General features: G+C 38.5%; 1 protein-coding gene across 3 annotated transcripts in view; it reads left to right on the top strand.

Annotated features, from left to right (window-relative positions):
* disc1 (DISC1 scaffold protein) overlaps positions 1 to 9146 on the top strand; it is a 52361-nt gene extending 43215 nt beyond the window's left edge. For all 3 annotated transcript variants that reach the window (XM_072677528.1, XM_072677527.1, XM_072677529.1), the window contains one exon: positions 3951 to 9146. In XM_072677528.1, the coding sequence (XP_072533629.1) occupies positions 3951 to 4102 (152 nt within the window). In that variant the 3' untranslated portion in view covers positions 4103 to 9146. The remainder of the gene's footprint in view (positions 1 to 3950) is intronic.
* The last annotated feature ends 4360 nt before the right edge of the window (positions 9147 to 13506 follow it).

Raw genomic sequence — 13506 nt, 5'->3', positions numbered from 1 at the left:
TCCTCGTTATATTGGACCATTCAAGATCCTTCGCCGGGTCAATCCTGTTGCCTTCCACCTTGCCCTTCCCCCTTTGATGCATGTCCCGTATCAAGCCCGTCTTGTGTTCCATGGGTCCCGCCGATCCGCCAGGCCCATAGTTGGCAGTGCGCCGGCCTAAACAGTCAGGCGCCTTCTGGATGTCCGTCGGGTCTGGAGTGGGCTCCAGTATCTAGTGGACTGGAAGGGTTATGACCCAGAGGAACAGTCCTGGATGCCCTCCTGCCACATTCTGGACCCCGAGCTTATCTGGGCATTTCGTCGGGAAGCAGAGCGCAGCTGGGTTTGATTCCTGGGTGGCTTTATTTTCGTTTCCATTTTGCCTTTCAGATTAAGTGCTCTGCACTTGGGGCTGTTGGTCACGGGATCGTGGTAGCTCACTTAGTGGCCTGTGTAGCTGAGCACCACATTACAAGTACACGTTATACACCACCAACAATGGATTTAAAATTAAGCAATTAATATGCAAAATTCAGCTTCAAATATGTAAAGTTTAATCACAGTTTTCTCCCTTGCGATTCTTTGCCAGGCTTTTACTGCCACCTTTTTGTGGATCTTTTCATCTTCACTTTTGTCATCAGTAAGGCATGATCAGAGATCAGACATGTGACTGATTAGATATTCAGATGGGAATTTTACCAAGAAAATAATTCTGCAACCAATTGTCTTCTGTGGTCTTCCAGGCTTGCTAAGCTTAACAGTGCATTCTGTATATATCCTTTCTTTATTTTTTTTCAATGTGAAGAGGGTCATTTGACACATCAAACTTATTGAGACTTTCACAAGAAAAACAATGGTGTGCTTGGTTTTAACGTAACTTTCTACATTCTTTCATGAGTTATTTACAAGCTTCTCTTTGTTAACAGCCATTGACATGTCACAGAGATTAACACGTGAGGAGCAGATAGAAATTGTGTTGATGTCTGCTGAACGCGGTACCCGGGTCACTGCAGCAGATTTCAAAGCAAGACACCCTATGAGACCACCCATCTCCCATGCTACAGTTAGCAAACTGCTTGCCAAGTTTCGTGAAACTGGTTCAGTGTTGGATTTGCCAAAATGTGGACGCATGAAAACTGTCACTAATGAAGAAACATCAGTGGCTGTCCTAGCTTAATTCAGCAAGAGCCCACAGCGTAGCACTCGCCGCATGTCACTGGAGAGTGGCATCAGTCAAACATCCCTTCGGTGGATATTAGCTACTCACAAATGGCACCCTTACAAACTCCAGCTGCTGCAGCATCTCAACGAGGATGACATAGATCGGTGCACTGAATTTGCAGAATGGGCAAAACAAAAATTGGAACAGGACCCTCAGTTTACACAGAAGATTTTATTCAGTGGTGAGGCAAAAATTTATGTGAATGGTTAACAAACAAAACCACCGCTATTAATCTGATCTATTGGATAGATCCCTCCAAGACTGTTGGAACACAAAAATTTATGGTATGCTATATGGGGTACAAAGATAGTGGGGCCATTCTTCATCAATAGAAACCTCAAGGCCACTGGAATTTGAAATTGCTACCTGATGATGTGTTTCCCTCTTTAAGCTGGCACGTTCCCTGAGTTTTTCCAGCAAGATGGTGCACCACCACATTATGGGTGTCGGGTCCGAGCATTCCTAGATGAACAGTTTCCTGGAAAGTGGTTTGGTCGTCGTGGGCCAGTTGAATGGCCCCCAAGGTCTCCCAATCTGACCCCCTTAGACTTTTATCTTTGGGGTCATCTGAAGGCAATTGTCTATGCTGTGAAGATACAAGATGTGCAGCACCTGAAACTACGGATACTGGAAGCCTGTGCTAGCATTTCTTCTGCGGTGTTGCTATCAGTGGGTGAAGAGTGGGAGAAGAGAGTTGCATTGACAATCCAACACAATGGGCAGCACTTTGAACACATTTAATAAGTGGTCAGAAACTCATGAAAGAATAAAGTTACGTTAAAATCAACGTTAACGCCATTGTTTTTCTTGTGAAATTCTCAATAAGTTTGATGTGTCACATGACCCTCTTCCCATTGAAAAAACTAAAGTTGCATCCAACATGGTCACCACCCATCTTGAATAGTTTTCCCCCTCCCATATACTAATGTGCCACAAACAGTCTTGAAATCTCAAGACTATCAAGGGATTCTAGAGAGAAATGTGCTGCTCAGTGTCAGAAAGCTTGGTCTCAGTTGCAGGTCATGGGTCTTGCAACAGGATAAGGACCCAAAACACAGCTAAAAAAAAAAAAAAACAAGAATGGCTAAGAGGAAAATGTTGGACTATTCTGAAGTAGCCTTCTATGAGCCCTGACCTAAATCCTATTAAGCATCTTTGGAAGGAGCTGAAACATGCCGTCTGGAAAAGGCACCCTTCAAACCTGCAACAACTGGAGCAGTTTGCTTATGAGGAGTGGGCCAAAATACCTGCTGAGAGGTGCAGAAGTCTCACTGACAATTACAGGAATTGTTTGATTGCAGTGATTGCCTCAAAAGGTTGTGCAACAAAAGTTAAGTTAAGCATTTTTATTTATTATTACTTTTGTCAGATTCAAGTTATTTCTGTGACTATTGTGGGTTTTTCTTTCATTAACCGAGGGGTACCAACAATTTTGTCTGTGTGTGTGTGTGTGTGTGTGTGTATGTGTATATATATATGTGTGTATATATATATATATATATATATGTGTGTGTGTGTGTGTGTGTGTGTGTGTGTGTGTATATATATATATATATATATATATATATATATATATATATATATATATATATATATATACACACACACACACATTCTACATTTTGTGAGTAGTGCCATCTTTTAAGCAGTGCTTAGTCAAATGTACCCAACCAATATATCCAGCTTGCAAGGATTAGAACTTTTAGTATTTTTTCTTATCAAGATTAGGAAAGCCATTGCAACTTCAGAAGAATAAAAAACTAATTTAGAGCAAGAGATGAGTAGATGGATATTAGAGATTTTTGCTGATGGAACTTGTCGTGGAATTCTGTCAAGAATCGATAAGGCAGACAAGAATATGCATTGAGTAGCAAAGTTTTATTGAGTCTGCACGCAGCTCGTGACCACGATACAGACTGAGGTAGAAACAGTTAACATACATATTTATAGTATAGATTAGGGAGTTGAGAAAAGGGAGGAGGAGAGGGTGTGCGTGCCACACCGACGTCTGAAGAGATACATTGTTTAGGAGTGCTGGCGCCTGAGAGGACACATTGTCCGGGTCGAGAGGTTACTAGCAGGTTAAGATAGGCTGTAAATACGTCAGGTGCACTCCCAATGCAGCTGTAATCTATGCTAGGAAAAACAATAGTGTTTCATGGGAAGAGAAGAGCGATTTAACATATGCCGTACAGGCAGTTGCAAGGCCAACACATGATTATGGTTAGCACACACTATCACAAGGCTAAGCATGATTACAATGAATGAGTGGATTTTAAATGAGTCTATTATGAATCAACATAATATTATAATGTGGTTATAATATAATTTTCCATAACAAACTTAATCAATTTCATTCAGCCACACTGATCTCTCTTCATTTTATGATGAACTGTACAGGAGCATCTGCCATCAGAGGTGCACCTTTAATTTGCTTCAAAAACAGCTTAAACAATCCAACAGAATTTTGCTGCATCTATTTTATTCCTTAGAGATGGTATGAATTATTTAGGCCAAATTTTGTGCCCCTCAGGAGGTTCAAATAAACATTACAGTTAAGAATTGGTTCAGTTTAATAATGATTGAGTTGTTAGTACTTGTTGATTGAGCTGAAGAGCAGGTCATTTATTTGCATGTTTTTATGTAGGCTAATTAATATTTAGATGCATGGATAGATGATGTTTATTTTTGGCTGTTATGTGATGTTTGTCTCTGAGTGTCACTATGCTCGTTAACTCCTTATGTGCACCATCATTAGAGAAGGACGTGCAGGAGGTGAAGACCACTCTCCAATATATGCTGTCCCAGCTGCAGCGAGGTTTTCTTGTGCATGAAGAGGAGGGACAAGAAGATAAAGTTCATTTTTGTGATTTGGATGGTGGAGAGAAAATAAAAGCATAGGATAAAAATGTTATTGATGGGTGGGAGAATTGGTGGAATGATAGAATGCACAGCTAAAACATGTATCCTATACTCTTTAATGCCAGTTTTGCTTTTAAAAACAATTGATAGCCCTCTTTACTGGTCATTTTTAATGTTCATTTTGTGTTAGATCTGAATAGTAACTTATTCATACAGTAAATGTTACAGTATGTTTGTGCACATAATGGCAATGGGAGGGGGGTACTCTATAAAATGTTACTGAAGTTAAAAAATACAATGGCATGCAAATGTTTGGGTATTCCTTAACAAGAGGGACTATTTCATATTTTTTGCATAATGCTTTTTACAACTGGTGGTTTTTACAAAGCAACTTTACAGGAATCCAGTAATAGGACAAGAGAACAACAAAAAATAAAACATAAAATACATAAAGACCCCTGGTGAGCAAGGCAAAGCTGACAAGGAAGGCAAGGAAAACTCCCTCAGAGCCCCTGGATTTGCAAGCTTTATCTAAGATGCCAGCACACTGTGATCTAAGTAATTGTGACAAGTCGTAATAGAAAATGAGATCTCACAGGGACTCAGGAGCAAGGCTGTGTAGAGCTTTATATGTTATTAGAAGTAGATGCCAGTGCTGATAGAACATGGCTGATATGATCATTTCTTCTAGTTTTAAAAACTGGTTGAAAACTGGTTTCAGCTGGAACATCTTGACAATAGTACATTGCAATGGTCATAAGCAATCAATAAGCATGTACTAATATTTCTATTAGGCAGAAGATACTCTGTCCTAATAATATGACCTGTACATTAATCAAATAGATCTGAATTAATGATGACGCCAAGATTTTGTCTGCTGAACTATAAACAAGACAGAAATCAGGAGATTTAACATTAAGCCTGATCATTTATTTCTTGTGGTTTTTGGACCCAAAAGAAGAACCCGTTTTGTCTATGTAGAGAAGAAGGAAGTTTCCATCCAGCATTTTACATCTTTTACATAGTTTTACAAATTTTCAGGTTTGGCTAATACATACAGTTTTGTATAATCTGCAAAGCAATGGGAATTAATGCCATGTTTGCTCTTAATTGTGTCCAGTTACAGCATGTATAATGTAAGTAATAATTATCCTAAAATAGTCTTGCGAAATTTCATATCTCACTTTATCATTCAAGATACATATTGTATCTTTATGAACATTCAGTTAAATAAGAACCACAGAGGAGCTGTTCCTGTGATTCAAACCATGTTCTGTAATATTTCTATTTCTATTTCTTGTGGCTTTTGGACCCAAAATGAGAAATTCTGTTTTGTGGAAGTTTTGTGACATCGAGTGTTTCACATCCTTTACACAGTCCTTCATTTTCTAGATTTGTCATCAGACTGGGCTGACATATATAGCTGTATATCATTTTCATAACAATGGAAGTTAACCCAATGTTTGCTCATAACTGTTCCCAGTGGCAGCATGTCAAGTCAAGTCACATTTATTTGTATAAATACACTTTTTACAACTGTTGTCATCACAAAGCAGCTTTACATAATTAGTAATTAGTAAAATACCGAGACAAAAAGAAGAAATAACGTAAGACATGAAGGATCAAAGACCCCCAGTGAGCAAGCCAACGGCGACAGTGGCAAGGAAAAACTCCCTCAGAGCTGGAGGAAGAAACCTTGGAAGGAACAAAGACTCACAAGAAGGACCCATCCTCCTCTGGTCAGAACTATTTAAACATTATTGATAAAAATTACCAAACTAGTTGTATCTACCTCCAGCTTGGTTGACCGCCATTTCCACTCTAATTTTCATACTGTTTGTTTTGAGGTATGCGTTTTTTCACTGAACCACGGTGCAAGCTTTTTTTGCCTTATTATTTTACATTTAAGCTATTTTATCTAAGGTAGTTTGAAAAGGTATTTTCTAGATTGTTAGTTAATACATCTAAGTCTGTTTGATCTGATGGAAACTAAGAGACTAATGGAGACTAAGGTTGATAAATCTGAAAGGTTTTCAACATATTGTAGGGCTGGTGTTATTGAGCGCTTTACACAATGGCAGGGAGACAACTGAAGATTTTGGCTAAGATGTAACTTATAAGAGATTAGGTAATGGTTTGAGACTACTGAGCTTTGATGAATAATATTTAGGTTATCAATGCTAAAACCCAGGATCAAAACTAAATCCAGGGTATGATTTTAGTAGTATTGTGTTATGTTTTTGGTAATGCAGACAGAATCTAAGATTAAGGTAAATGTCTTTGTTAGTGGTTCGTCGCATAGGATAGGGTCCTGGAAGCCTGTAGATATTAATTAATGTGAATGCATTCTTATCTGTGACCGGATTGATATGTTGATGGAAAGAATCTCAAAAGAAGTGAGAATCTAAAGTATTTTTTTAAATTACGCATACTCCACCTCCTCTTCTTGATAATCTAGGGCTATGTACATAATTATACCTAGCAGGGATGGCTTAATTTAATGTTAAATATTGATTAGGTCTAATACAAGTTTCAGTGAGACAAAAAAAGATATAATTCACCAATCTGAGTTGCCATTTGAAAGTGACAATTAACAAATTAAGACAAGCTTTTTGAGTTATTTTACGCTTAGATTTAATTTGGGGCACAGACAAAGTGACGCCTCAAGGCTAGCCTCTCTGTCTGCGGCCTGGCTCGGGTCCTGGCTCGGGTCCATGCTGCATTAAAGTAAGGCAGCACCCTCTGTATGAGTGGGGTGGACACCATCCCTACCTAAAAAAACAACAACAACAAAAAAAGACAAGCTTGCCTTTGAACTTTAACTGATTGTCTATAAAGCCCACATGATTCTGTGAACATCACTTAGACATTCAGCGGTTTAGCGCTGTGAGTCTGCTGTAAGCCTCAACGCCACACCTCATTCGAATGGGACCAGGACATTGGCTGGGCCAGTTTAATCCCCTCCTTTTTTTTCTTTAGTCACTTAAGATTGCCACAGACCAATCCCATTGGCCCCTATGTAAATGACCATCCTCGAATCTCTTATTTGCTAGCTGCTTAAAATTGTCTCCTGGTAAACTGCTGGAGCCTCTAGGGGACTACCTGTTTTTACATGTGAAACAATAGTGTCTTGAAGTTTGAACAGGCTTCTTATTTACTGTGATGAATGCAAGAATAGAAACAAAAGAGTGTACAGTACAGTAGGCTCTTAGTTAATGCAGACTGAGACGGGTGCTTCACTGAGCGGGGCAAACCTGTTTGACACGGGAAGGAGCTAAACTTTAAAGAAATGTGTAAGCAAGGTGCAAGCTAAACACAGAGACAGTGAGCCTCGAACACTGGCTTCTCAGCACTAAGCAGGAGCACTAAGTAGTTTTGACCAGAGGAAGATGGGCCCCCCCTTGTGAGGTCCCCTTCAGGGTTTCTTCCTCTAACCCTGAGGGAGTTTTTCCTTTCCACTGTCGCTTTTAGCTTTGGGGGCCTTAGTTTTTTTGATGTTTAACACAAATCCGGTTTTCTTGTCCTATTATTGGATTTGTGTAAATTGCGCCAGTGCCAATTGTAATATACACACACACAAACTAATTTGATTTGAAATAGCTAAAGGGATCATCTGTATCTACACACATGTATGCCTTTGTGAGTTGCAAACCCCTCCTGATATAAGCCATGGGTCTGACAACACCACCTTGCTCTTGTGACAAAACAGCCCCAAGATCATTCTGACTAGCATTGATCTCCAAGATGAATGGGAATGGGAAATCAGCATACACTAGCACCAGGACAGAAACCTGCTTTGGTTTCAAAGCTTCCAAACTCTGCTTACACAAAGTGGTCCAGGCTGACGTCTGGCCTGACCCTTTCTTAGACTTAGTATTAGCCAGCTCAGCCATCAGCTTCTGCAAACAGCTAACTGGGCAAACCCTTCCTCAAAGTATCTATTATAGCTAGCAAAATCTAAAAATCAATGGAGCTCGGCCACATGGTGTAGCAGAGGCCACTGAGCCACAGCCTCAATCTTGGCTGGGTCGGTTCACACTCCCTAATTAGGGATTACATGCCCCAATTAGTGGACCTCTTGCTGAAAGAAAGCTCCTTTTTCATAATTTCTGATGATAATGTCCCTCAAATTGGAGTCAGCTGAGGACAACCACCAGCTAATGGCATTCATTTCAGGACTGCTGGGACAGATGAAGAGGCATCCTGCATGTCATTTATGATAAGGATCACTCCTCCAATCATAACATCTGTCATGGGACATGATGACACAGTCATAGGGAGCAAACAAAAGTACACTATAATGTATATATTATATATAAATTTTAAACTGTGGAGCAGAGGGGCATGTCACAGAAAAATGTCTTTTTTTCAGAAGCATTGGAAGGCACTGTAGTAACAATACAATTTAGAATAAAACTAAATGCCAGGTATGAACTGAGGAGCTTTGAAATTCAAACATATTTTAACAAATAAAATCAAACATAACTTAGAACTATTTCAATTGTATTGGTATGGCATTTAAGCAGAATTGAATGTCACTAATGTAAAACTTAGTCTGGGTTTATAAAAAAAAGTTAGTGCAAGTTATATATAATAAAAAAGCAGAGAATATTTAAGAATAGACAGACTGTATTTGTGATTGTTGATTACTTTTTGTGGAAATCAGACATGTAATTAACTAATTAATTAATGTCCTTTCCTTTATTCCAAACCATGTAACTACTCTTTATTAAGTAATTAGTCAAATGTAGTTACTTTGTTCACTACACTAAAAAAAAGATACTGTAAAATAATGATGATGAATGTAGACCTGATTTATTGTTATTAATACCTGACCCTGTAATACTGCAATTGTTTTATTATATATTTTTATATCCTATAATTAAAATATTTCCTAAACTGTATAGTGTTTTTTTTATTGTTTTGAGTTATCAAAGAATTTCAGTATTCTGTCTACAATAAGGGTAGACACTAATGCTAAAGCTGTCCTACAGACTTATGATGTGTAATATGTGTGGAATGTTTATGGTTTTTTCTCCATAGTGTGGATTATGCATTGTCAAATAAAATACTCAAACATTAATTAAGGAAAAAAGATAACTTGATTAAAGAAAGAACAAACAAAAAACAGTAGAGACCTCTTTTCCATTGGACTTCCATTTTCACTGGAAATATTTTAGATGATCAAACTTAAAATAATTCATTAACATTTATGTTGTCTCATTAGATACAATAGATTAGATCACAATAGTGTGCTTCACTGGCATCATCTTGGTTTTCATTAGTGTACAATCTTACGCAAATGAATCAAATGCAGAACATCATTATTGCTAAGGTCTATGCAAACTTTACAAATGAAGTGGAAATTCTTCACAAGTGACTGCAAGTGCTTATTTCTTTTCATTTTGATGGTTATAACTGAGAACTAATGAAATCACAAATTCAGTATCTCAGAGAATTAGAATATTACTGTCATGACTGGGGAACACTCGCAGGTACGGTGCAATGCAAGAACAGGGGCATAACAAAAAGCAGAAGCGGCAGCAAAGTACAGGGTCAAACTAGTAACATAAAACAAACATGTGACAAAGTAAACTAGTGGATAGCCAGGGCGTGAACGATATAACAAAACAGGGAGATGTAAACAGTAACTAAGAACACTGGCAGTGCCAGTAAAAAAAAGCAAGGGAGAAACGTAAACCGCGCTCGTCAGGCGCAACAAAACTGACGAGACGTAAACACGAAGCTTAGGAATCAGAGGCGACTCTGAACAAACCAAAGCAGTAGTACTCTCATGAACATGGATAGTCCAGCAGGACTCTTGGAAACGTGACGGACTCTAGTAGACGTCCTCGTGAAGCACTAACAAGATCCCATTACTTGGACAGACACAACCACTCCAGGTTGACTCAGAACGGCAAATTCTCGGCAAAGGGGTGTTCGCGTAAGCTCCCTAAATACCCCAGCCTCAGGTGAACCAAATCAATGAATGCAAATCAGACACACGTGAACACAACATAAAACATGGAGTGATACATGAGCAACTGTCAACATAAAAGTCCGTGGCAATTGACGTGAACATGAACACTGAACTTAAAGTCCGTAAATGAGGAAATCAACCGAACATCAACTTAAAAGTCCCTAGGAGCCTGTGGACCACGGACCGGAACCGCCCTCGGGGCGGGCGCGGCGACGCAGACCTGGCAATTACTTAAGACCAATACAAAAAAGGATTTTTAGAAAGGTTGGCCAAATTAAAAGTATGAACATGAAAAGTATGAGTATGTACACCACTTAATACTTAGTCGGGGCTCCTTTAGTCTGGATTACTGCAGCAATGCGGCGTGGCATGGAGTCGATCAGTCTGTGGTACTGCTCAGGTGTTATGAGAGCCCAGGTTGCTCTGATAGTGGCCCTCAGCTCTTCTGCATTTTTGGGTCTGGCGTATCGCATCTTCCTCTTTACAGAAAATCTATGGGGTTAAGGTAAGGGGAGTTTGCTGACCAATTAAGAACAGGGATATCATGGTCCTTAAACCAGGTACGAGTAGCTTTGGCACTGTGTGCAGGTGCCAAGTCCATTGGAAAATGAAATCTGCATCTCCATAAAGTTGGTCAGCAGCAGGAAGCATGAAGTGCTCTAAAACTTCCTGATAGACGGCTGTGTTGACCTTGGACCTCACAGTGGAAACTTTACACTGGAGCTCAAGCAACGTGGATTTTGTGCTCTCTTCCTCCAGACTCTGGGACCTTGATTTCCAAAGGAAATGCAAGATTTACTTTCATCAGAGAACATAACTTTGGACCACTCAGCAGCAGTCCCGTCCTTTTTGTCCTTAGCGAGACGCTTCTGACGCTGTCTCTTGTTCAAAAGTGGCTTGACACAAGGAATGCGACAGCTGAAACCCATGTCTTGCATACGTCTGTGCGTAAGGGTTCTTGAAGCACTGACTCGAGCTGCAGTCCACTCTTTGTGAATCTCCCCCACATTTTTGAATGGTTTCTGTTTCACAATCCTCTCCAGGGTGCAGTTATCCCTATTGCTTGTATACTTTTTTCTGTCTTTTCCTTCCCTTCGCCTCTCTATTAATGTGCTTGGAGCTCTGTGAACAGCCAGCCTTTTTAGCAACGACCTTTTGTGTCTTGCTCTCCTTGTGCAAGGTGTCAGTGGTTGTCTTTTGGACAATTGTCAAGTCAGCAGTCTTCCCCATGATTGTGTAGCCAACATAACTAGACTGAGAAACCATTTAAAGGCCTCTGTAGGTGTTTTGAGTTAATTAGCTGATTAGAGTGTGGCACCAGGTGTCTTCAGTATTGAGCCTTTTCACAATATTAAAATTTTCGATACTGAATTTGAGGTTTTCATTAGTTGTCAGTTATAACCATCAAAATTAAAAGAAATAATATTTCAGTAGCCCTGCTGTGTCTGATCCACTCCCATCAGACACAGCACACACGAACACACCACCATGTCAGTGTCACTGCAGTGTTGATCCACCACCCACATAACAAAGTGAATACAGAGAAACAGATGTACTACAGTCTGTAAGTGTAGAACTACAAAGTGCTCATATATATTCATTATGAAATGGACAAATGGTTAGATGCAAGGACGGGGTTTTAATGAATTAGTTATTTCTAGTCATTTTTCCAAGCTAAAGAGTTTTCTTTCTGTGTGTAATCACTGTCCCGTGTTTTACATGAATTGACCAACTGGCAGATTTCATTATCATTCAGCTAACCCAATTAATACATTACAGGGACAGCTATGACTGAGCCTTTTATGTCAGAATTACTTTGTAAATTACTCTTGAACCAAACAGTTTTCAAAATTTGTAATTATTTCAACCTTATGCCCGGGGATGTTTTGTGGATAAATTTTTTTTTTCTTGTCCAGAGGCTTTAGAGTTGAAAACATTTTCAGTTAGGACCTTCTCCTTTCCTGTACGCAATATTCTTGCTGTTTCAGGATGCTGATGGAGACAGTGTGTTACAGGACCTTGCAGTACAAAATCAAAATGGAAACATCAGACTTTTACAGGTATTGTGGTAGAAGGTGTGATAGTTCTGACTGATCTAGGTAACTTTGCAAGGGCTTGCTCCATGCTTGTTGGATTTGTATATGCAGTGGATCTCGCTTATCTCAAGGAGCTCAGGTATAAATTCAACATCTTTCAAAAACTCCTCTTTGAACTGGATTGTTTAAGGCTAAGGCTCTCTCCAAAAGAGAATAGCCTCAAGAATAAGCTACTTAAGAAAAGGGACTTGTGTGGAGAGAAAAGAAATTGTGTGACTCTTAAAACCTTTACATTGTTACATGTTTAATTGTTATGTTTAATTGTTTAATCACATGTTTATTGTAGACCAAATAACCAGGGAAGAGGATTCATGTTTTTGATATTATATTGTACAGACAACTGTTCATATGTGTTGTGACCGCATTGTCTAAACAAGGCTCTCTCCAAAATTAAATAGCATCAAGAATAATCTCAAGGCTTAAAAAAGGTACTCTTGTAGTACAACTTTTACATTATTGTCTATAAAGCTTTGTTAAATGCACACATTTTGTTAAATAATCACACTCATTTGTGGGCACATTTGTTTTTTATTTAATACTGGTATAGACAGCTGTTTGTATACATTGAGGAAATTTCATTTTGATTGTGGTTTAAGTGAATAGGGCCTTTTTTAACATTCCAAGTGAACCTTTATCAACATGATGGACAACAGATTGCCAGTCTGATATATTTCTGTTGTATACCTACTGTTTTATGCATGGTAATCTGTTATAATAATGTTAATATAATTAAAAGAAGATATGATATTTGGTAGATTAAAAATCTGAATAGATCTAGAATACAAATTTAAACTTAAAGTTGTACAGATGAATAGGATTTGCAGTGTATGTGTCTAAATAAAATTAAAATGAGTTTATACATTTATTAAATCCAAAAATGTTTACCCAGGCATTTAGTAAGCTTATATCAATTTCACACAGCTACACATAAATATTTGAGTTACATTAACTCAAAAATAGGCATGCTATTAATAAATCCAACACCTTCTAAACTGTTGCTTTTATTAGCATGTACTTATTTTCTTTGCTTAAATTTAGTTCACTTACTCAGTACATTTAAATACGTTTATGTAATTAAAATCTACTCAATTATATTATGTGCCATTTTGTTGCCATAATTGTTTTACGTAAACACTGTTCAGATTTTTTACAGTGTGTTGGCACCCATACTAAGTTGATCAATTCCTGCTGTTGGCTACTGCCACTGTTGGCCAAGTGCCACTTGGGTGGTCAATAATAGGTTTCTTCCTCCCATGTCTCAAAAAAGGAATTATCCCTCTGGAGCAGAGAAAAGAGAAGCTGAAAGAAGAGAGAAAACAGCAAGACACATATAAAAGATAAATATAAGTAATCTGTAAAGTAAAAAA

Source organism: Salminus brasiliensis, chromosome 4, assembly GCF_030463535.1.
Source record: "Salminus brasiliensis chromosome 4, fSalBra1.hap2, whole genome shotgun sequence".
NCBI lineage: Eukaryota > Metazoa > Chordata > Actinopteri > Characiformes > Bryconidae > Salminus > Salminus brasiliensis.
This window is presented reverse-complemented; position numbering and strand designations above follow the sequence as displayed.